The following is a 25474-nucleotide window of genomic DNA, read 5'->3' on the forward strand; positions in this document are numbered from 1 at the left end:
TAGGTTAGATGAACATTGTCAGAGATGGTCTAGGTATAAATGCTCCTATCTCAGAACAGGAGGCTGGACTAGATGACCTCTCAAAGTACCTTCCAGCCCTACATTTCTATGATAAGGGGAGTTCACACTTGGAAGAGGTTGGTGGCAATACATCACCCCTGGACGTTCTGCTAGTGTGTGGCATGTGGCTATGGCTACTGACACCAAACACTGTCTATTCGGCATCTGGCCTGGCCCTGGCCTTTCCTGGCTTAGATCCACCATGGCTCTATGCCAGCCATCTCCTAGTCCAGTCAGACGTACCACTTTTTGGCAGTGCAAGTGCATAGATTCTGCCACTTGTATTGCTGGAAGTCAGGGGTGGAAGCAAAAAACAAAATACATAATGAGGCATGGTGGTTAAGGCGGTGTTATTGGCATTCAATTGGGATAAGCCACATAACTCACTTGTGGCTCAGACACATGTGCAATGTGGCTGTCCCAGACACATGCCACTAACACCACAGCATCACATCTATCCATGTCTCTGCAGTGTCTACCTTCAGTCTGCCAATGGCACCTTCTCTATAAATGTAAATTTGTCTGTCTTCTTTGCCTTAGGTGGTCCTCTGGAGACCTATACGTTTCTTTCCCTCTCCTGGTTTTCTAGGCACTCCAATTTCTACTCTTTATAAGTTATAACTGGTTGATTTAGTGAAGGTCTCTCTCTATGGAGTGGGTGCTGGCACAATGCTCTAGAGGAAGACAAAGTGAGGTTTACTTTAGTGATCCCTTAGGACCAGATTCTGACACCTGGGTCAGTCCCCTAGCTGGCAGACCATGAATATCCTTGGGGCTGTGGGACAAAGGCTGAGGCAGTAACCTGTCCTCCATCCCTGTACTTTCAAGTACGAGACTGAAATCCTGCCCTACAGTTCTTTTTTCCCTATTAGCACAACCAAGCAACACAGGGCCGGATTAGTCTCTACATTGTTCTTTAGACAATAAAGTGAGTCAAAGAGAAGTCAGATTTCAGACTTGGAGAGATCAGTAAACTCACACCAGTAAAGCAGGAAAGAATCTCCCAGGGAGTTTGAGCCACCTATGTTCTTGATTTAAAGAGAGCTGCTTTCGCTTCATTATTCCTTTTATTGATTTGAATTCACGCCATTAGTCTTATATTGATCTCAGCTGTTCACCAGGGACATTTTCACTACAGTTTTCATCTTTTTAACCAATAATTAAACACACACACACACACACCGTAACAGCAACAAGACACATAACAAACCACCAAATTAAACATTTTCTCTAGAGAGTCACTTGCAACTTGCTTCCTTGTGCAATAGGCCAAGTTCTATCACTCTTCCTTAGACTTATCGCTGGTTGCTGACACTTAGGGTACATCTGCACTGGAATAAAAGACCAACAGCATGGCTGCGAATGGCCTGGGTCAGCTGACTCGGGGTCACAGGGCTAAAAATTGCTGTGTAGACATTCAGGCTTAGGCTGGAGCCTGGGCTCTTGGACCCTCCCACCTCATGGAGTCCTAGAGCTCAGGCTCTGACCTGAGCCTGAACATCTACACTGCAGTTTTACAGCCCCACAGCCTGAGCCCCACAAGCCTGAGTCAGCTGACCCTGGCAAGCCACAGGTGTTTAATTGCTTTGTAGACATACCCTTAATAAACACACGTATAAGCATTAGAGATGGATGAACTCATGAAGAGGAAATACGAGCTCCCCTTCTCCTCCTGAGCCTCTACTTATTTTTAGATCGAAGCTCCACTTCCAAAGGCTGGAAATCTCACAGGAACATCTATTTTTACTAGATTTTCAGCCCGTTTCTGGGGACTTGGGAGATTCTGATAAACATCCAATCCAGACTCTAAGTCTTTTCAAGTTGCTCATACCTAATAATCATAATATTGGACTATTGACCTGTATTTCCTGCAAGAAGCAAGATAATATTCTAATCCCCATATTCAGTCTAGAAGTACAGGCATTTCTACCCACCTTCATTTCAGAACATACAGTAACTTTACTGACCAAACAAAACAGTTTTACTCTATGTATCTTGCATGCTCCCAACTCACCCATTTCCTTCTGCCTTCTACTGCATTTTCTTCCTAACGGGAGGAAGAGGGGTTAGTAATATAGCTGCTTCCAAAACAATGTTGTGTGCATCTATAATAATCAACATCTGTATTGCAAAGAGTCCATAAGTAACATCCTCTATTGTAGTTTTAGGGATCAAATTCTTTTGCGTCCAGATGAGACTGCACCCCCAAGCTGATTTTTTTTTCTTTAGTGCATTCAACCACTGCAGTCTGTCTGGCAACTTCATTTCAAATAATTCCCTTAAGCGGCTTGTCTCTTAGGCTGCAGATCAGCACATTGCTCTTTTTGTCACTGTTTTGGCTAACAGTGGAAGTTTAAAAAAAAAATACTGCCAGCTTCACCAGCCAAAGCCATTAATGCAGGTTTTATGAAAGTCCCATTTGTGTTTGATATACTGTGCTAATTTATTTATGATTTGTACACGTCTTCTTTGCCCCAGTCAAACAGATGTGACATAAACAGTTTCGAAGGCACATTAACACTCTTTTAATACTTGAACTATCATTTCCTTCTCTATGTATACCATCTCTATATCTATCTAGGTACTTATATAGCCCTATCCAGGGCCGGCTCCAGGCACCAGCTGAGCAAGCAGGTGCTTGGGGCAGCCAAGATCATTCAGGTTCCCCTTTCCTGAGGCAATTCAACATGTGGAGGAGCGGTTAGAGAGTCAGTGGTATTGGGACATGGAGCCTTTCACTTCTATGCCACCCATTCAAATCCAGCCTAGCTCATTAGTGCCTGAAAGTCATCGTTATGTGATAGCTAATTGGTGGCACATGTGAAATAAGTAATTTATATCATTTTAGATCCTGGTAGATAGGTATCTACATCTCGGAAAACACTGTACTAATGGGCAGCCTCAGTTGAGAGACTGTAGACTGAACAGGTACCGGAAAGAGATGGTCCCTTTAAGCATTATGGGACTGGTCCAATGCATGCTGAAATCAATGGAAAGATGACCACTGACTTCAGTAGGCTTTGGATCAGGCGCTTTGTCAGTGCTTTAGTGTCACGAATGCTGCCCACGTTGTACCTATTCTGTTGATGAATAAAGGAATTAGGGTGGGTCTTTCACCCTGACAATTTGCACTTTTCATGACCATGTACTTCACTGAACTTTAAAAATAAATGCATTAATTAAATAAATAAAACAAATTTTGGCTTGTTGTAACCTGTACAAATAATAAAAATCATCATTAAAAATATTTAGGAATTCTGCTTTTTTTAAAATTTCTTTTCAATATTGCCGATAAATAGTAAATCATAAATACACGTTTGTTCCTATTTTACTTACTCTCCGTGTCGTATCAGCACATAACTATGAAGTTCTGGCTTTGGTAATTGTTGGGGTGCTAACTGGTCATTTGGCTCATGTTCCAAAGGATCCTGAGAAGTCCTGTGTGCTTTACAGTACTGCTCAGTTCTAAAGTGGCAACTCAGCTGTAGACTTTCCTTTAGCCAGAATCTATTCTGCTAATAAAAACAGCATTCAAGCTGAACCCAATGACTCATTATTTTTTATTATTTCATTGTTTCCTCCAAAATGGAGCATTTCTCCTGCTTGGAAAAACAAAAAACAATTGGTATAATTTAAAAAAAAATGGGTTCACCAGGAATTAATTTTCATGCTCTTACTGTAAAAGTCTCTTTTGGATCAGTGTAATAAACCAATCTCACATATTTTCCACCAAAGATATTCACAATGTGTGGTTTTTTCCTGAAGAATTGCTGTGACACGGAGTATAATTTTATTAGTGCATTATATGGTTTTTCTAGACTGCACAATTCAATTTCTCCTGGTCCCATTCTCTCCAGAAAATGGCTTGAACTCTATTTCTTCAGACTGGAAAAAAAATTCAAACTGAAAAGAATTACATTAAGCTTGATGCGTGACAGTTCCAAGCCCCCTCCTTGATTGCTTTCATCAGTTCCCACCAGATTTCCAAAGAGCTATTATTGCTGTTGCCTGCATATCTTATTACAATTACCAATATATAGTATTAAAAATAGAATTTGTTTTCTTACAGTGTGTGGCGTAGCTCTAGATTGTAAATTAGTATTAAAACTCATGTTGCTTATTTAGTAGTCTCAAGATTTCCCAGTTTAGGGCTTTGCACTAAATTTTGACCTTGTGTCTCAATTTTGCAGTTTGCAGTTTTGCATATTGATACCCAATTATTTGATGACTGCTTCCTAAGAACACATCTCATTGCTAATCTTGGCATGAGCTGGGGGGTCAGGGTTCATATACTCTCCCCAGAGCACGAGGCCAATGGCTTACCTGAATCCCACCAGCCTGCCTCCAAGCCAGGTGATGCCTTCCTCCTTTTTCAGCAAGCCCTGGAGAAGGGGAAATCCTTAAAAGAGCCACTAGCCTTTTCCCTACCAGTCCAGACAAAGACTATGGCCTTTGAAGATGTGGAGGTTACATTCTCCCCCTTCGGTACATATCAGTGTATTCTATTACTTTTTATAGTGACTGGTATTGTATGTTCATATGCAGATAATTCTAATTTCTAACGCAGCAAAGCACAAGCAAGTACACTCAAAGTGAATGCTAAAAGATCACCCTTAAATTTCACCAGATAGGGTGAGTTAAATACAATGTCCTGGGCTTAACTCTGAAGTTCCTTGCTTCTGGTTTGTGTCACAGCCTTAATAGTGCATAAAAAAGGGTGGTTCGATTTATTTATTTTTATTTATTTATTTCATTTAAAAAGATAAAAATCTCCCTGATGTGTACGACAGTTGACTTTTGAGCAGTTTCACAGCACTCTCTTATCAATATAGTTGCAGACATTTGAAAAAAGCAAAGTGTGTTCTGTAAATACAGATTAAAAATATACTCCATGCATCGGTGCTGGAACAATTTTTATAGTGGGGGTCCTGAGAGCCATTGAACAAAACTGTAAACTCTGTATATGATAGAAACCACTTCAAACCAGGGGGATGCGGCAGCTCCCCCAGCACCCCTAGTTCAAGCACCTCTGACTCCACCGACACCCTCCTGAGCTTTGAGAGGGTCTCATGTAAGTATATTCTATATGTGGTATCCAAAGCCTAGTGAAGTCAATGGAAAGTCTCCCACTGACTTCAATGCACTTTGAATGAGGCTCAAATGCAGCTTGTAAGAACTATAGTATTTAACCAGCAGGCAGGAAATATGTAAGTAGAAATTACTTGTGTATTTAAACATTGTTTAAGCCTCAAATAGTTAATAGTAATAAAACTTTTTTTTAAAAGTCTGTCGGGGCTGAAACTGCAACATGCTGGGAATCTCACTGAAGGAGCTGTTGAGCACCATCAGCTGCCATTGAAATGAATAGGAGATGGGACCTCTCAGCCCCTTGATGGGCTGAAACTCAGAATCTCAAAAAGTATTTAGGGGTCAAACTGACATGGATTTCAATGGGAGTTAGGCCTCTGGATACCTTTGAGAATCTGGGTCTGAATCCTCAATGCTGACGTTCCCAAGCCACCACTGAAAGCTAACTCTGGGTGGGATTTTTTTTTCAGAAGTGCGTAAGCTTTGGCTCCTAAACAAGTTGATTCATTGACAGTAGAGAGAAGTCAACTGCGAACCTTTTTAAAAATCCCACTCTCTGTATTTTTCCCAGATGCCAACAGTGATTACACTGTATAAAAAGCTGCATGCCAAATTTAATTTTTCAAATAGCCATTTTTATTTATAGTAGTACTTTTTAAAAAAAAAGCTTCTTTAACCAGTAAGTCTATTAGGTACCTACATTAATTTATATCTGAACTGATCTTTCTGAATTTTTTCTGAATCAAAGTTCATCCCAGGGTCAGGACCTTGTGTGTCATGTTTTAGCTTGGAACACTTCTTTTTTTCAGTAAAGATATAGATTTCTGCAAAAACAGGATTCATAATATAAACATTGACACAATCTTAACTAATGAAAGACAGCAGACGGGGACTACCTCTGAGATGGAGGACTATGAACATACAATTGTTACTTATTTATCCTCCAGAGAAAAAAAGTGAAGGCATCAAATGAGGGGCTTGTACTTGAAAAATTTCAGTTCCTCTCTTCCTGTTTCTCAGTACTGCAGGGTTGATGAAACCAGATGGGTTTCAAATAAGTGGCCTTGATACTAATAACCTGAGACTGATGTGTAATTACGTTTTCAATGATTCATCTGTATAACACCCTGGGTTATTTTACATAGGCAGCATCTGGTTCACATGTGCACTGTGATTATTCTACTTTGATTGGCATCTGTAGTCTCCTAATATGGTCCCTGTTGGACAGATGTGTCGTGCTGCCTTCTTCCTTAATGTGCTTGTACAGACAAAATGTCCTTTAGAATACCATGCTGAAGCTTGCAAAAAGGAAGTTCAGTCCTTGTTTGACAATAACTGTAGTTACTGGTCACCAAGGAGTTAAAGACTCTGAAGGATCGATACTTCTTTTGCTGTTAGTGGTTTGAACTGTCATTTTAATATCCAGTTACACCTCTACCTTGATATAACGCTGTCCTTGGGAACCAAAAAATCTTACCGCGTTATAGGTGAAACCGTGTTATATTGAACTTGCTTTGATACACCGAAGTGCGCTCCTCCCCCCCCTCCCGCCGGAGCACTGCTTTACCGCATTATATTCAAATTCGTGTTATATCAGGTGGCGTTATATCGAGGTAGCGGTGTAGTACAGGTGAACTTCCATGAAGCTATCCAAATTTACACTGATGTTCCATAACTGAGATCAGAATCTGGTTCAACACATAGACCCAAGAAGATTTTGTAAGGAAAACAATCTTAATTTTGTGTTGGAATGATTTTGTAATGTTGCTTTGATTCCAAATTGGCCTGAGAAGTGATCTTCTTTCACTACCTATTTCCCACTAGGTCACCAGTTTTAATTTGGGTGAGGTCATGGTGACCAAAATCACTGATGTTTGTTTGGTGTCCTGTGTAAAATAAGTGTGACAGGTATCTGAATCCTGGAACACAAAAGAGACATCAAACACTGAATGGGCATGGAGACCAAACTGCCTGCTCATCTCTACTGTGACCTCTCCAGTCAGGATTGATGCACATTGGCACTGCAGTTTGAAGAAGCTCCGGCTGCTGCCATCTGTGGCATCCATTCTCTCTGCAGTCTAGCCCTGAGGCCCATCAATCCAGCACTATTTATGATCGCTAAATTCACTGAAAAAATCAATAATAGGAACATTCATAATTAAAAAAGAAAGTTGATTGCAACATGCAGCACTTATCAACTCATGTCTTGTAAATCAATTACTTTATGTAGATATATTATCTGCAATATGCCCAAAATTGTCAATCCAGGATACTTAAAGCCATCTTTAAACAGTGACATAAAAGGATTTTCAGAGATATTTTTAGGGCTCTTAAACTTTAATTTCCTTGAAGCCTTTAAAGAAAATCTAACTATATATATATATACTTTCGTGGGCTGTTGCTTCTGTATAATTACACAATGATTTTATTTACAAATGGATTAGAAAATGTGCATTAGCAAGGCTTACGGCTCACCCTTTGGAAGTTGAAGTTGTCCCTCTTCTAAGAGTTGGCTCTGTGTAGCTTCTCTTTTAAAAACATCAAAATCTCAGAGTGCCAGCATGGAGTCGGATGTGGTTTTGGCCAGCTCCCGTGCTATAGTTCCCTCCATTTGATCTTTTGGGACAGATCCTTAGCTGGCATAACTGCATTGTAATCAATTGGGCTATGTTGATTTATACCACTTGAGCATCTAATGCTGTTTCTATATAACTAAAGGTTTTGGGGGAATACCTGCATTGAAAAGAGGGGTGTGTGAGAGAGAGAGAGAGAGGGCTGGACCATTTAAAAAGAAGTAATAGAGAAGCTAGTTAGGAGAAATCTGTTATATATTATGTGAAATTCATGAAAGAAGTACAATGGCCCTGGTTAGTTGAGGTTTTGTTGTTTATGGAGACAGTACAATCCTTCCTAAAATTCCTAGGGTCCGGCACTCTGTGCAGCATCCAGCCAGGCAATGATGACCCAGTTCTTTGGTCTTTTGTTAAACTTTTTTGTTAAATGGTCATTGCTGATTTGGAGCTGTCTTCCCTGCTGCAAGCACAGGGAACAAGACTGGCCTGAGGGCCAATTAGAGTTTTGGAGTGGATAGAGAAGTGAATCATTCTGAAGAGAATGGAGATTTTTTTGTGTGTGGTCCTTTTGACCTGTAGAATAGTATGTCTTATAAATAATTGTTGTACAGCACTGGGAACTCCAGAGAGTTGCTCTTCTACATGCAAATAAATGAAAATCCGTTGCGGTGAGTCCATTCCTCAATGGGCATTTTAGTATGTCTACTTTTTAAAAGGAAAGATGTTAGAACCTCTTGCAAAGTGTCAAAAGTGCTAAGAACAAGAAGGTTCTAAGAAGAGTGCCCTATGATAATTAACAGGGTAAATACACTCAGCTGGATTCTCAACCCCGCTTCCATCCCCTTTGCATCACCTGAGCAGCGTGAAGGGGACGTGATCCATTGGCAGCTGATGTAGGAGGTGGAAGAGATTTCTGAACTGGTGCAGGGCTGGTAGAGATGGCTCCTTCCCTCTTCCTACCCCTCTTCCCTATCCTTCCCTCTTCCTACCCCTGGCTTAGGTGGCATGTCAAGAAAAGGTGGCAATATGATGGGACAAAGCCATCATCTTATTATAGCAGCTATAGCAGCTATTTACTCCATTCTCTCATCCACCACCCACTGGCTGCATTGTATCAATTTTACATTTTTCCATGGATGTAATTTATTTTTCAGTGGGAGTGTGGTGTCTTGACCCTCCTCCCCCTACATATCTCCAGTGCTGCCATTTTATCACATTTAACTTCTGAAATTTACATAAGGATGTCAGTCTCCCTAGGAATGATCATACACATTTCAGGATTAATCAAAGGTCTGATCTGCCCACTATAGAAAAAATGAATTCTGTAGCTGAAGACAGGGCAGGAAGAGCATGGGTGAGTTTGAGTAGGGAGAGATGATGTACAGTTCTGTTGGATGCCAAAAGAATTCTAGGTGGAATTCAGACCCAGTACAAAAACCGTGCTGTATGTTATATCAGTTCTGTTTCCAGGTTTATTCAGAATGCACTGCTGCTTTCTGCATCCAGGTGAATGGTGTTGGTGAAAAATGTGTTTATAAGTTATATTGGTGTACTGTACTGACAACTCCATTGGATGTTGTGAAGGCCAAAAGTATAGCTGGGTTCAGAAAAGAATTAGCTTAGTTCATGGTCCACCAATGGCTATTAGCCAAGATGGTCAGGAACATAACCTGATGCTCTGTGTCTCCCTAATTTTTGACTGCCAGAAGCTGAGACTGGACAATAGGGGACTGATCACTCACAATTGCCCTGTTCTGTTCATTCCCTCTGAAGCATCTGTCATTTGCCAGTGTCAGAAGACAGAATGCTGGGCTTGATGGGCCACTGGTCTGACTACTATGGCCATTCTTATGTTCTTAACTCAAACCTTATGAGAAGGTTTATTTAACCTAGGAACAGGTTTCGGACAGATGCCAGTTATGTGTGTATAAAGTGCCTTTTTTTCTTTTGATTTTGTTTTTTTAAAGAATCTTGTAGTTCAGCTCAGTGTTTGTGGGTTTACATCCTTCTGACAGCAGGTTTATTTTGAGGTACCCATTACTTTGTTTAATAAATATAGGGTTACCCTGCTCTGTTAGTACGAGGTGACCTTATATCAGAGAAACACTGGTCTTCTGCTCTTAAAAGTGAATTTATTTTCATTTTTTTAATTATTATTTATAAAGTATTAACTGTAAGTTAAGTACTGTAGAGGAAAGTGCGAAGACATGATTTCTATCCAAAGAGTTAGTCTAAGGCTTCGATCCAAGAAGGCATTTAAGCACATGTTTAACTTTAAGCATGTGCTTAGTTCCCATGGAAGTCAATGGGATTTAAACACGCACTTAAATGCTTTCCTGAGTTAAGGATTCGATAGTACAAACAAAAATCGAAAAGATTGAGGCCTGGAAGAAGAAATGCAGTTTCAAGGCTAGATTTCAAAACTAGTCCTTATTACTGGATTTCCTGCAGCTTTGGGAGCTTTATTTCTCTGATTGTACTGGGCAAGAAGCGATGAAAACCAGAATTTATTTAAAAACTTTTCCTGGTGGGTGGTTAGTGCTCATGACCCCCGGTTGTGTTGACACTGTGTAGCGCACAACATGGGCCTGATAGTGAGTGGTCATTGAGCAGGTGTTTGGGAGCGGATAGGCATGCAGTGAACCTTCCCTTTACCACACACAGCTGGGCATGGGCTGTTCCCAATAGCAGTCCTGACTCTCTCTGCTCTGGGGAGTGCAGGGACTCCTGTTTCCCACCCCAGATCAGGACACCAAAATCAGGGGTGGGCAAGAGGCTGTGTCATGGCCCGATCCTGTGGAGTAGGGCTGGCACAATGAGGGCAGCAATCAGGGGCAGCTCCAGGCCCCAGCACGCCAAGCATGTGCTTGGGGCGGCATGCCGTGGGGGGCGCTCTGCCGGTTGCCGGGAGGGCGGCAGGCAGCTCCAGTGGACCCCCCGCAGGCATGCCTGTGGAGGGTCCGCTGGTCCCGCGGCTTCGGTGGAGCATCCGCAGGCACGCCTGTGGGAGGTCCACCAGAGCCGCGGGACCAGCGGAGCCTCCGCAAGCACGTCTGCAGGAGGTCCACCGGAGCCACGGGACTGGCGACTGGCACAGTGCCCCCCGCGGCGTGCCGCCGTGCTTGGGGCAACGAAATAGCTAGAGCCGCCCCTGGCAGCAATCTATTTCATCCACCACTATGGAACAGACTGGCCACCCTCAGTGTGCATGGAGGAGTACTCAGTCACAGTCCTGCGGCACTTCTCCGGGAACACTGAAGCTCTGTTTTGTCCCTTCACAGGCCTAGCCCCATGTGAATAATGACATTTCAGCAGCAAAACAGAAATTAATTTCAATCTGAAGTTATCTGTGCCAGTAAGGAGCTGGACTGTGATAAAGAGGCATTAAATACCTACAGTAAAGGATACTTCAGTACCGAATCCAGGTAGTGATCTATTCAGTAGCAAGGGTTAGCTAGTTTCTCACTGCTGCACAATTCAATAGCACACCACACTGACCTTCCTGGGGACAGCTGAGCTTGCTCTGACAGGGTTATGGAGTGGATTTGTGCATGCTCTAGACTGGCTTGGAGGGGCTGGAGGTCTCCTATAAATGTGGTCCCTGTCCACTATTGAACCCCTACCTAAGTCCAAAGCAGAGCCTATGTATCCTGGTCCTCTTTCACTGCTCTGGAAGCATGAAGACAGACAGCCCCATCAGGGTGCTGAAATTTGCTCTGTTTCCTCTATCCTCCTCAAACTGGCCTCAGTTCTTTAGCTTTGAGGTCCTGCATGTACTTCCTGGTTCTCAGCTAGAAGCTTCATCTTTGGGCCGTGTGGACCTTTTAAGTGTCTTCACGGCTGATTGTGAATTGGCCAGACCGAAATCTAGCAACTGGTATTGTGCCTATTCATAGTCTCCCTGGCATCATCTCTCAGTGCCCAGTGAGGCAGGGTCATACACTCCGCCCTTGAGCAAGGCAAATAGTTGGGCAGTGCACAGAAGCTACAGGGTTGCTCAAGGGGATTGTGTCTGCCCCATCTCAGAATTTCGAGGTGCTGTGTCTGGCCAGGCTGAACAGCTCCTTCTCTATGTCCCAGAGGAATCTTAGGCCAGAATTTGGCCTTTACTATAGTATATAAATGTAAATGTGATTAAACCAACTACAGGACCAATCATATAAAATGAATTTTAAAGTTTAAACTGATGAATTTATAATTCAATGGTTTTATAAAAGCTCTTAATTCCTAAGAAAACTACAGTTTTCCTGCGGTTATGACTTTTGTGGTTATGACTTAGGAATTGGATTCTTAATTTTTCCCTCTGAAGACAGTGGCTGCTAATATATTTCTCAAACTAGGTGTGTGGTCTAATTTATTTCAATAAAAACAATTTTAAGTAGAAATGAACCACAGAAATGTATGCTACTTGTCTCAAACAAACATGATTTCATTTTTTTATTTGTTACATCTATTTCTTAGTTTTTAAAGCAAGCATTTATTAGTAAGCAATCATAAGTGTGTTTGATCAAATAAAAGATCCATCACTATGTTTATTTTACCCCCTAGGATATTTATTAATTTGTAGTTTATACCGAGTAAGGACCAGTGAAATCATTGGGAATTTTGCCATCAAGCAAGATCCGGTCTTTTTAAAAAGCATTGACGTTGTTTATTTAGGTGAAGTGTTGTCTAAACAGCAATTAATAAAGCTTGTGTATAGAGTTCTTAGGGTCCCTAACACATTTATAATGTTTTCAGATTAAATTATGAAATAACTTCTTATGAATGTTATATGAACCAATCTTGACAAGAATTAAGAGGTATATGAATGTCATATTAGTGTAATGGATGTGCCAGTTAACTGCTGCAGCAACCAGTAAATCTGTTTTCATCATTTTCAAGTGATTCCTAACTCATCCTGCCCCTTTTACAAGGATAGTTTTAGAAAGTTCATTCTATGTGCATAATTTAAATGTAGCTCCTGCACTGATAGTTTACCTTTTCATGGAACAAAGAGTGTCTCGTGCAAGGGCTTGCCTTAAATTTTGTTTGTTGGGAAACTTCCAGATTTATCATACTCTCCATAGTGGTTATGATGAATGCAGGTGCAGTCTGGCTTGCAGCCAAAGGTTGAGGCTGATTAAGAGATATTGATTCCCTGTCTGAACATTAGATTTGTGGTTTCTGCCTTGAATATATCATTCATTAACCATGTAATTCAACAAGTTCATAATAATCTGTTCTGCTGACCTTAGCTGGGACTACATGGGATATTTTCTCATTGCACTAAGTATGGGATGACGTGCAGATGCACTCCGCACAGGAAGTGCTCCAGGAGGGAGATGGATAATTCTTTGTGGTGGGAGTATTTTGCTACAGCCATTTCTTGAGCAAAGCATACTCTACACTTTCCCATGCCATCACATCTCTGCTGGCTAGTGTGCTGGGGGTATGGAGAACTCTCACCTGTGTAGCTGTATTGGAATTGGACACAATCTGAACGCTGGTGCTCAGTGAACCCACAACAACATTTGGATTGTCCACTGGGAAAAAACTGGTTATAATGGACACACATACCTGCAGTTTAAATTAAATTTGCTAGTGATTTGTCTCTACTAAGAGTTACTGTTACCTTGATGTTACAGTGGATGTGTTACAAATGGTAAGGTAGCTAGATATAGGGGTATTCTCTGCTCACACCAGTGTATCTCAGTGGAGTTACTCCTGATTTACACTGGTGTGAATGAAAGGAAAGCTAAGTCAAGCATTTAAAATGTCATTTTAAAGTTGCACTGAAATAGAGATTATCCACGATTAAATGAAACATCTTGATATGTTTCCTATACCCCAAATAAACTTTTTTGCTTTGTTAAGCAGAAATCAATTATTTGGCTTTCAATGTCTTATTTAAAACTTAAATGTCATATGACTTAACTAATACATTCATCATTCTACCATTTCCAGAAAGGGGCTTTTTCCAACTTTGTTCGTTCATCCTTTCCCTGAGCCGATGAAATTACATCCAAGACTACTGAACTCTGTAGAATTAATGTTCAGTTTCTTTACTGACACATGTTGAAGGGAGAGCTCACCAACGGTAATTTCTGAGGCTGGTGGTTTCAACCAGTAAGTTTCTCAGGACTCCAGGAGAGGGTTTCTCACTTTATAAGGTCAATTGGAAATTTATGGCTTAATTTTCACTTTCCTTCCAGGAAGAAATGCCAGAACAGACAAAATCTGGAAAATGACTGCTTGGAAGTGTGCTGAAATCATTAGTGCTGCCAAAACCTAAACCGGGTTCTTGAGAGATTTTCTTTACATTAAAAAAAAATTGTAATGACTGCCTTATACCTTATAATCCTTGGAACCCATACCAGAGAGAACAGTTGATCATATTTAAGTCACATGTGAACTCCACTTTATCTACTTTGCACTTTTAAATTCAGCTATGAAAAAAAAGTCCTATGAATAGCACTCTAGATGCATTTATTTATTAAGATGTTTTCACCTCCCCTCATTATATTGTCTTTGTTTTCTTGTCACTTTTGTTCTCTCTTTTTAGTGAATAGCCCCAGGCAATCAATATGATGCCTCTGTTTTCTTTAACTAAGAACTTACACTAAGGGGAGATTCTGTCATTGTAGGCTGAGGATCTTAGACATAGCCAAAAGGGCTGGATGGCTTTCACCTATGCCTTTACTCTAAACTCCTTTCCTAATGCTCCTTCCTAGTTTTTTCCAGATGGGACCATCTATGAAGCCACCATTAATACCAATAAGACATGAGACTGTTGATAAATCAAAGAATCAGTTTGCCTCTTGGCACTAAATGTTGCCTCTGTAACACAAATTTTGCTCCTAACTTTTGTTCTGTTAGATGCAATGTGGCTATATTTTTACTGTTTGAGATTTCAAACCTTTGTTTAAACTTTAATATTAAAACGAATACTAATTTTCTGTTTGTGGGCTACTACTGCCACCTACTTTTTATGATGACTCCAAAGAAAGTATATATTAAATCAAATTTTCCTCTAACGTTATTTATTTATGATGCTATTAATAGGCCATTCTTTGTCAATCAATAAAAAATAAAATGGTGTGCAAAACTGTTAATGAATCATCACAAACAAACAAAGAAAAGGCATCCCCAAACCTTTGAAATTGAAAATTTCAGCCCCACTCTGAGATGCAACCCCACATCTTTAAGACTGGGGAAGACATCTCCTCTCTTAGCAAAATGTTACCTTCTGACATTAAGTAGTTATGAAAATAACCTAAGGAAAAGCTGAGGCCATCAGGATTCAAGGACACAAGTACATCTCCAAAATTGAGTACGTTTTCTAGGAAAACATTTTAAACTTACTGCAATATTTATTGCTTCAAATCTCATGTTAGAAGCCAGAACAAAACCATCAATAGAAGTGTGAACATACCCTGGTGGGTGGATAAACCAACATAGCTAAGTACAAGTACTTTGCATGTTCCCAGCATATGCAAATGATATGTTAAGATTAGCAGTTGTGCCAATTTGGCTGCCTTTGACCTGATTTTATTCCAGTGCAAGTAAAAATATTTAATTCCTTGCCACTGGAAAGCTCTTTTGAATAATGGCATTTGCAGCAGTCACACAAAAATGTTTTTCTATTTCAACCTCCTTCAGATCTTACAAAATGAAATTGGCTGAGTGCTCCATCAGGAATTGTGTTGCAGGGATCTCCTGTGGGGGGGTCTGTGTGAACAAAGGAATAGTTAAGTCACTTCAAATAAATGGCATTTATTGACTCCCATTGCATAGAAGAAAATGCTTTTATCACCAGGTTATACAATGCCATTGTACCACACTGCTATGCAGTGTTGTGCTAGTATATCAAGTAGTGTAGTGCATCTGTATCTTCTTTCTTGTGGCTCATCCTCAGCTGTGGAAAGAAATATCCAGTAATTCATCTACTTTCTTCCCAATTGTGGGTTCAAACCTCGGCAGAGCTCCGGTGACGTTAATAGAGCTCTGCTGATTTACACCTGCTGCAAATCTGGCCTCCTGTTTGAATGTAATGTCAGGAAATATGAAATTATCTCATTGAGTTAGCTGTTTTCCAGCTGCATTAATGGAGTTTAAGTTTCCCAAAAGGCAAGTCTTCAATAAGTGATCCAACACTCTCTTTGAAACTTGGGGAAATTAAGGGTACGTCTACACTACAAGACTATTTCGAATCTACTTAACTCGAATTTGTGGAATCGACCTTATGAAGTCGAATTTGTGTATCCACACTAAATACACTAATTCGACTGTCTGAGTCCACAGTAACGGGGCCAGCGTCGACTTTGGAAGCGGTGCACTGTGGGAAGCTATCCCACAGTTCCCGCAGTCCCCGCTGCCCATTGGAATGCTGGGTAGAGCCCCCAATGCCTGCTGGGGGAAAAATGTGTCGAGGGTGGTTTTGGGTAACTGTCATCATTCAACCGTCACTCCCGCCCTCTCTCCTTGAAAGCGCCGGCGGGAAATCTGTTCGCGCCCTTCTCTGGTCGGTTACAGCTCGGACGCCACAGCACTGCGAGCATGGAGCCCGCTGCGATCATCGCTGCACTTATGGCCGTTGTCAACTCCTCGCACCTTATCGTCCACCTCTTCCACAGTCAGCTGCTGAGAAATCGGGCGAGGAGGCTCCGGCAGCGCGGTGAGGACAGGAAGTCACAGAGTGGCGCAGACCTCTCACAAAGCAGGGTACGCCACGCAGTGGAGATCATGGTGGCAATGGGTCAAGTTCATGGTGTGGAACGGCGATTCTGGGCCCGGGAAACAAGCACGGACTGGTGGGACCGCATAGTGCTGCAGGTCTGGGATGAATCACAGTGGCTGCGAAACTTCAGGATGCGTAAGGGCACTTTCCTTGAACTTTGTGACTTGCTGTCCCCTGCCCTGAAGCGCCAGGACACCCGGATGCGAGCAGCCCTGAGTGTGCAGAAGCGAGTGGCCATAGCCCTCTGGAAACTTGCAACGCCAGACAGCTACCGGTCAGTAGCGAACCACTTTGGCGTGGGCAAATCTACCGTAGGGCTTGCTGTGATTCAAGTAGCCCACGCAATCGTTGAGCAACTGCTCTCAAAGGAAACTCTAGGAAACGTCCAGGTCGTCAGAGATGGCTTCGCCACGATGGGATTCTGAAACTGCGGTTGGGCTATAGATGGGACTCACATCCCTATCCTGGGACCAGCCCACCAGGCCAGCCATTACATTAACCGAAAGGGCTACTTTTCTATGGTGCTGCAAGCACTGGTGGACCATAGGGGACGTTTTACCAACATCTACGTCGGGTGGCCGGGCAAGGTTCATGACGCGCATGTGTTCAGGAACTCTGATCTGTTTAAACGTCTCCAGGCAGGTATTTTCTTCCCAGACCACAAAATAACGGTTGGGGATGTGCAGATGCCTACAGTGATCCTCGGGGACCCAGCCTACCCGCTAATGCCCTGGCTCATGAAGCCCTATACAGGCGCCTTGGACAGTGAGAAGGAGCTCTTCAACTACAGGCTGAGCAAGTGCAGAATGGCGGTGGAGTGTGCTTTCGGACATCTCAAGGGGAGATGGCGGAGCTTACTGACTCGCTTGGACCTCAGCGAAAAAAATATCCCCGTTGTTATTGCTGCTTGCTGTGTGCTCCACAATCTCTGTGAGAGCAAGGGGGAGACCTTTATGGCGGGATGGGAGGTTGAGGCAAATCGCCTGGCTGCTGATTACGCTCAGCCAGACAGCCGTGCCGATAGAAGATCCCAGCGGGAAGCGCTGTGCATCCAGGAGGCTTTGAAAGCTAGGTTCCTCGGAGAGCAGGGTAACCTATGACTGTCCACTTGATTTACAGAGAAGCTGAACCTGAGCCTGTTTCAGTGACTGTTGACTTCGATCTGCGGTTACATACCCCGTTTTCCAGGTTTCCCCCCTTCCAACACACGTTTTAAAATAAATTTAATGGAACACTGATTATTAACAAAGTTTTCTTTAATTATGAATTCCTGTTCTAGGGTTGAAACATGGACGCAGACTGTGGTGGGTACGGTGTGCACTGATGTACAGACCGCTTCTACACTAGAGGAATGACAGGCTCCTGCTCCTACAGCGGTCTCTGGGGGGAGGACGGTTGCAGGTGGGTGTGCAGGAAGGGGTGGGTTTGCAGGAAGGGGTGAGGGGTGCCGTCTTTGGGACAGAGTTTGGATGCAGGCTCTGGGCTGGGGGTTGGGGCGTAGGAAGGGGTGAGGGGTGTGTGGGAAGGGTGAGTATGTGTCCGTGGATGAGGGCTCTTGCTGGGGCTTAGGGCATCGGAGAGGCTCATGGCTAGGGTGGAAGGGCATGGTAAGGGCAGCCTGCCTTGCCATTTGTGGATGCCAGGCGCTAGGACCCTGGGGCAGCATACACCTCACAGACTGACCCGGGACAGCATACACCTCCCAGACTGACCCTGGTGCCTAGTGACTGCAGCCTGTGTGTGTCCTGCTGTTGATCCTGCCCCCAAGTCTGTACCCTGGTAATGGAGGCTGTCCTATGCAATTAAAAAACCCCTCCCCCCCTTCACACAAAATCTTCTGACAAGAAAAACGTGATGGGAACAGTGAATAACTACAAACTACTTTTAATACTCAACTACACAGTGGGGGGATGAAACTTGGATTTTGGACTGGGTGATCCAGGAAGGGAAGCACTTCTCAAAATTTATGGCATGAGAGCTGTGTGGTACATGAGCGCTCTGCTGAGGTGCAGTGACAGTTTTCACGGCCCCTAGCGCCCCTCCTTCTTGTTATTTTGGGTGAGGGGGGGACAGGACTTTGTGGCAGGGGATGGTGGTTGCAGATACAGTGCAGGGGGGCTCTCTCCTCCTGCCTGCGGTCCTGCAGAACATCTACAAGGCGCCGGAGCGTGTCCGTTTGCTCCCTCATTAGCCCAAGCAGCGTTTGAGTCGCCTGCTGGTCTTCCTGCCGCCACCTGTCCTCCCGTTCGCTGTGTGAGCGCTGGTGCTGACATAGGGTCTCCCTCCACTGTCTCTGCTCGGCCGCCTCGGCTCTGGAGCAGGCCATCAGTTCCGAGAACATGTCGTCCCTAGTCTTTTTCTTTCGCCGCCTAATCTGCGCCAGCCTCTGTGAGGGGGAAGCCGGGGCAGTTCGTGAAAGAGCCGCAGCTGTGTGATGGGAAAAAGGAAGTGATTTCCTTGAAAAGATACATGTTTGCGAACACTGAACACAGTCTACTCAGTTTCTGTGAACAAGACCATACAGGGCACCTAGTCTCACGAGCTCTCAGGACAAGTTCGAGATTTCGGAATACGCTTTCATTGGCTGCGGTCTTGCACAGGAGATCGGACAAGCGGGGCGGTACAGCTGAATCCGTGTAGCAGCCAGGCCTGGTAAGCCCTACACTATAGGCTGCTTAACAGTTAATGGATAGCTGTGCCCTCCCGCTGAAGGCAATCTGGAAAGCATAAAGTCTGACCCTGTTCCAGCCCCTCGCGGCTGTGCCCGGGAAAGATCACTGTATGCTTTTCCTCTGCGGCCTCCAACACGTGGCTGTTAAACGAAGGTCATTGCTATGCAAAGTAAAAGTCAAGCATTCACAATAGTAACAGTACACTAATTGCCCTAATTAGATGCAGCAGTCGCCGAACGAGATTACCCTGAGGCGGGTCACTCGGAGAGAGAGAGAGAGGATGCTGCTAGAATCCCTGCACAGACCAGGACCGTATGCTGCCATGCTGGTGGAGGCAATGATTCCGCTGTACGTTAGGATGGCCTGGCGCGGAAGAGTGTGCTTCCACGGAGCACCAAATAAGGCACCTCTCCCCAGGAACCTCCTGCGGAGGCTTTTCTAGCTCCTCTACGAGAGCTTCGTGGAAGTGTCCCAAGAGGATTTCTGTTCCATCCCTATATGTGTGGACCTTTTTATATAGTTTTATATGGAAAAGTTTTTATATAGTTTTTATACAGTTTTTATTCCTGTTTTTTAAAAAATAAATGTTTCCATGTTTATAGCACTTACCGAATGATCCTTCCCCTGATTCTGAGTCCGGGTTAACGGCCAGGGAGGGTTGGTAGGGGATCTCTGTGAGGGTGATGAAGAAATCCTGGCTGTCGGGGAAAGCGGTATTGTAAGCGCTGTCGCCTGCGTCGTCCTCCACAAACCCTTCCTCATCTTACCCATCGGCGAACATCGCCGAGGAACTGCCCGTCGACACTATCCCATCCTCAGAGTCCACGGTCACTGGTGGGGCAGTGGTGGCAGACCCACCTAGAATGGCATGCAGTGCCTCGTAGAAGCGGCATGTCTGGGGCTGGGCTCCGGAGCGTCCGTTTGCCGCTCTGACTTTTTGGTAGCCTTGTCTCAGGTCCTTGATTTTCACGCGGCACTGCGTTGTATCCCGGCTGTATCCTCTGAGTGCCATGGCTTTGGAGACCTTCTCGTAGGTCTTTGCATTCCGTTTGTTGGAGCGCAGCTCCGAAAGCACAGACTCCTCGCCCCACACAGCGATCAGATCCAGGACTTCCCGGTCTGTCCATGCTGGGGACCTCTTTCTATTCTGGGATTGCATGGACTCCTCTGCTGGAGAGCTCTGCATCATTGAAGGTGCTGCTGAGCTCGCCCCGATGTCCAACCAGGACATCAGATTCAAAGTGCCCAGACAGGAAAAGGAATTCGAATTTTCCCGGGTCGTTTCCTGTGTGGCTGGTCAGAGAATCCAAGCTTGGACTGCTGTCCAGAGCATCAACAGAGTGGTGCACTGTGGGATAGCTCCCGGAGCTACTAAGTTCGATTTGCACATAGCCTAATTCGAGATAGCCATGTCGAATTTAGCGCTACTCCCCTCGTCGGGGTGGAGTACCGAATTCGAACTAAAGAGCCCTCTAGGTCTAATTAAACGGCTTCCTGGTGTGGACGGTTGAGCGGTTAATTCGAATTAATGCTGCTAAATTCGATTTAAAGTCCTAGTGTAGACCAGGCCTAAGGCCCAGATCCTGCAATCTGCACCACACAGGAGAACTCCTGTGCCTAGTGCAGGACCCAGTGATTTCAGTGGGACTCTATGTAAACATAAGGGTCCCCAATTGCCTAAGGTTGTAAATATAGTCCCTAATCCCTGCATAAATCCAGGACTATACTGAAATTTGACTTAGTTGCTCTTTGCAATGTTGTTGTAGTTGCAATGTTGGTCCCAGGGTATTAGAAAGTCAAGCTGGGTGAGGTTATATCTTTCATTGGACCAACTTTTGTTCATGAGAGAGACAAGCCTTCGAGAAACACAGAGCTCTTCTTTGGGTATAGGAAATGTCCTCAGAGTGTCACAGCTAAATACAATATGGAACAGATTGTTTAGCATCAGTAGTTACATATATTTCAAGTGATCATTCAAGATGAAGTGGCTAGATAACATCTACGCAGTCACAGGAAGAAAAAAAAGAGGGGAGGGAGGAGACAGTCAGTGGGTTATAAATTGTTGTAATAAGCCATAAATCCAGTGTCTCTAAGTCCTTTATTTTTTGTGTCTAGCAAAGTTATGAATTTAAGCTCCCAGGCTCGTCTTTTGAAGGTGTTGTACAGGTTTCCTTTGAGGATGAGGACTGACAGTTCAAATATAGAGTGATCATTTTGTTCACCCACAGGTGATATGGTGTTTTTGTCTTTTATTAATTTTCTATGTGAGTTCATTCGGGAGTGTAATGATTGTCTCATTTCACCCACATAGTTGTTATTAGGGCATTCACTGCATTGGATGAGTTGCCCTTTGTCAGAATCTCTCCCTGGCTTGATTTCAGAAGAAACCAATCCATGTTATTGCTCAGATTTTTGAATTACACACCTTCAATTGTATTATTGGGCAGGCTATCCTTCACTATTATTTCCATTTTGGTCAGATTGAGGCAGGACCAGTCCTTATTTTGTGCCCTGCACAGCACAGAGCATACTGCAGGCACTTAAAAAATCTCAGTGCATATATGAATCACATAGTTTTAAAGCCAAAATTCAGTTTTGCATATGAGTCTTACTTATAAGAAAAGTATTTCCTCTGTATGTCTAATGCTTTCAGTTTACAAACTTCACACACCTGGTATTATCATTTCAGCAGTTTAACTGTTGTTACAAAAACACAGAGGCATCAGTAGCACCATTAAATTAAAATTAATCAGTAGCCAGGTTCTTCATCTCATGACCTATTTTGTTTAATCTAATTTGTACCACTTTTTGTTGTTGTTGTTGTTGTTGAATGTAAAGATTTCTGCAAGGGATTTATAAGTCTGATTTTAAGTTTAATGTCTAAAACAATTAGTTTATATATGGAGCATACAATTATTGTTGAAGTTAACACTGAAGGCCTATTTTCAAGCTTGTAGTTTTTAATTAATTTTTAAAGTAGATATGAGTAGTGGATAGCTAGGGATTCAGACTCAACATGTATGCAGTCCTGTACTGGACTTAGTGGTATAATAGTTTAAACCAACCCAGTGATGAAAGGACAGTGCATTTTCAACAGGCAAACTTGGATATCACAGCATACATAAAGAAGAATAAAACACTAATTGGATGACTGCTAATGAACAACTGGTATCTGAATAAATCTGACTGCTTAATCCTACTGGCCAGAGATTATGGGCTATAGGCCTAATTCAGGTGCCCTTCCTCTACAATTAGTTCCACTGACTTCTGTTGAAACACAGCTCTGCCTGTCCTTCACCACATATGACCAGATGACTACCATCAGGATAATCTAATGCTTGGATGAGGTCAGCTCATGGATGAAGAATAGCTGGTTGAAGCTAAATCTGAGCAAGACAGATGTGATGCTGGTGGGTAAAGGAAAGTATTTTGAAGAATTTTCAGCCATGGATTAGTCTCCTTTGGTTGAAGATTACACACCCACAATTTGTTGAGTCAGTCTGTAATTTAGGAGTGCTCTTGGATTTCTTGCTGACATTAAGCTCTCACATAGCAGCATTTAATGCTTTATGCCATCTTCAGTTGGCTAGAAGACTTCATCCCATCCTGGCAGATGATGATTTGGCCTCAGTTATACAGACTTTTGTCACCTCCTGTCTTGACTATAGCAATAAAATATACCTGGGCATGAAGCCACCAGCATTTAGGAAACTCCAAGTACAGAACTCTTCAGCTTGTCTCCTCAGCAACATTAGCTACCACAAGCACATCAAACCTGTCCTCTCTCTCTGTGCTGATTTCCCATGGAATATCGAGTTCAAGATTTTGGTCCTTATCTTCAAAGCACTCAATAACCTGGGCCCAGTTTATCTAAAGGTTTTCCTGAAATTCTGGGATGAAGACTGTGGTCAGTAATTCTGTTCCTTAGGCACAATGGAACTTTCTACCGTAAGGGTAAAACTCATCTGTGTGGGAGACAGAACTTTCCCAGGAAGCTTGTCTGAGGCTGAGAATAAACTCCCACAGCAACTAAGAACATTCACAAACCACACCACTTTCCATTGGAAATGCAAAGTGCAATTCTTCGAGCTTGTCTTCTCTAACATAAAGGCAGAGTAGTGTGTACATTTAAAAACAAACAAACAAAAACACCACTAAAACAAAACACTACATTGCACACACAATTGTCCCCCAGGAGAAGTTGAGAGAGAATGAACCACAGATGTCAGTTACATCACTTAATGCACTAATCAGAGGTGCTGAGATACTATGATGATGAGGGCAGTATAAGAAGCTATGTAGAACAGAACAATGTAAGAGTATGAGAATCTGGTCCTAAATTTTCCGCTAGTGCTCCATGTGCCTTCCACCTGTGCATGAGCCAAATGTCCATGAACACACATGCACCCATGGATCACAAGTGTAGCCACCTGTATACTAACATAAAACTTCAAACATGGAATGCACATGAGTAGAGGTCAGGGTCTAAAAGTTATGCCTAAATGCCAAAATTTTGGACAACAGGCAAAATTCAAACATTAGGGAATGAGAAGGGAGCAATTCACTCTGCATCGTTCTGTGTGATAGCAGGAATGGCTATCGATAGACCTATCATGAAACCGACATAAATACTGCACAGCTGCTTCTACATTTCTTTCCTTTCTTGACTCTTATCAAATTCTTCATTTTGGCTCTGCAGGTGGAGTTGTAATTTTCAGTGTCCTTAGTGTCATGACAAATTAAACAGAAATGCAACTTGAGATTAAATAATTATAAGATTATATTTCATCAGCTTGTTTTGCCAATGACATCGCAGCAAGTAACTAGTATGTCTTACAAAGGACACATTCAAAGAATGTATTCATCCTATGCTGAGTCTTAACAAAAAGTCTTAGAATAGACTATTAAAGGATTAACTTCCCTTCGTGTGTTTGTATCTGATTTTTTAATTATGTAGCTAAATTTCTTTCAAATAAATTTCTTTTCTTTACATTTCCAGACTTGATCCTGCTCTATCAAAGGCATCAGACAAGCACCCATCAGATGTGTCATCACTGGAAACTCAGAAAAACACTGCTGAGCCAGAGGACCTCTTTGATGACATCTAACTAGGCTTTTTTTCTGTTTTTGCTGAGAAACTATCAGAACAAAATTCCTGTTCAACACAAGCTATTAAACCATTAAGTTTAATTACACATTGAGTTGAAGCCATTATTCAGAGAGGGTTATTTGTAAATGAGGATGGCACATTATTCTAGCCTATCTGTATGATCACATCAGTTATCAAAATCTTTCACTCCGGACATTCCAGCTCTTTGACCTGATCCTTAGATTGGCCTTAAAATCACAGGCCCTATGCTACCATCTCCAGTGTAAGGAGTGTGTCTGGCCAGGAGATCTCTACACCCCCGGCAATCCTTGGCTGCACTACATAACATTGGGGACCTGCTGGTGGCTTAAAGCCACCTTATACTTGGCCTCCCCACCTCACCATCACCCCCTTTCCCGAGCTGCACAAAGCACAGCCCAGGGACTGGACTGTTCTCTGCATTACAGAGGTGTTCATTCTAAAATAATTAGTTTAGAAGTTGTACTTTGTGATGGAAAACACCTGTATACGTTTAATTTATGGCTGTTCCTTAAAGCTTTCAAAGGCCACCTTTCTAGCATGAACATACCTTCAGTATGCACTCTGAGATGTATTTTTGGCTTCGGGAGTGAAATGGCTGTAAGTTGATATTGTCTATTTTTTCTAACATATTGAATATTGTCAAAATAATTATTCTTCTGTACTGAGACACTGACATAGCCTTTTAAAATAGCCATTTATGTAATGCTTTACTGATTTTTCTCAAGGTGATTTTTAAAACAATAAATGCATTTAGAAAAAGACACCTTTCCTGGATTTTTTGGTTTATTTGCTTGCTTTTATTTTTCAGGTTGAGAGCTGTAAATGTAAAGGGGTTAGTTGGCAAAGTTAAATGGCCTACATTTTCCTGTCTGAGAAAGCCACGTTCATTTGCGTTACAGATTTAAGACCTGATCCTGCATGCTTACATGGCAATGGGCTAACATAAGTGTGTAAAGTTAACTATGGGCTTCAGTTTTTGCAGGATCTGGGCCTTGCAAAGGCAGGGCCTGCTCCAACTCCCATTTAAGTTAACAGAAACTAGATCATTTGTCCCATGAAGGTTCTGATACAGCAAAGTATTTAAGAATGCATAGTCTCATTGAAATCAATAGGACTACTCACATGATTAAAATTAAGAACTTATTCAGTGCTTTGCTGAACTGAAGCCTGTGCATTAATTCAAATTTCAGTGGGAACTGTTGGGTGCTCAGCATTTTTGAAAAACCGGCTA

The 25474-nt window shown here is 42.7% G+C and overlaps 1 protein-coding gene across 5 annotated transcripts in view; it reads left to right on the top strand.

Moving 5' to 3' along the window:
• The window catches only part of XRCC4 (X-ray repair cross complementing 4), a 283845-nt gene extending 258854 nt beyond the window's left edge, over positions 1–24991 (top strand). For all 5 annotated transcript variants that reach the window (XM_045020686.1, XM_045020685.1, XM_045020683.1 and 2 more), the window contains one exon: positions 24112–24991. In XM_045020686.1, the coding sequence (XP_044876621.1) occupies positions 24112–24220 (109 nt within the window). In that variant the 3' untranslated portion in view covers positions 24221–24991. The remainder of the gene's footprint in view (positions 1–24111) is intronic.
• Positions 24992–25474: the final 483 nt, after the last annotated feature.

The sequence above is a fragment of the Mauremys mutica genome, chromosome 6 (genome assembly GCF_020497125.1).
Source record: "Mauremys mutica isolate MM-2020 ecotype Southern chromosome 6, ASM2049712v1, whole genome shotgun sequence".
In the NCBI taxonomy this organism is placed as follows: Eukaryota; Metazoa; Chordata; order Testudines; family Geoemydidae; genus Mauremys; species Mauremys mutica.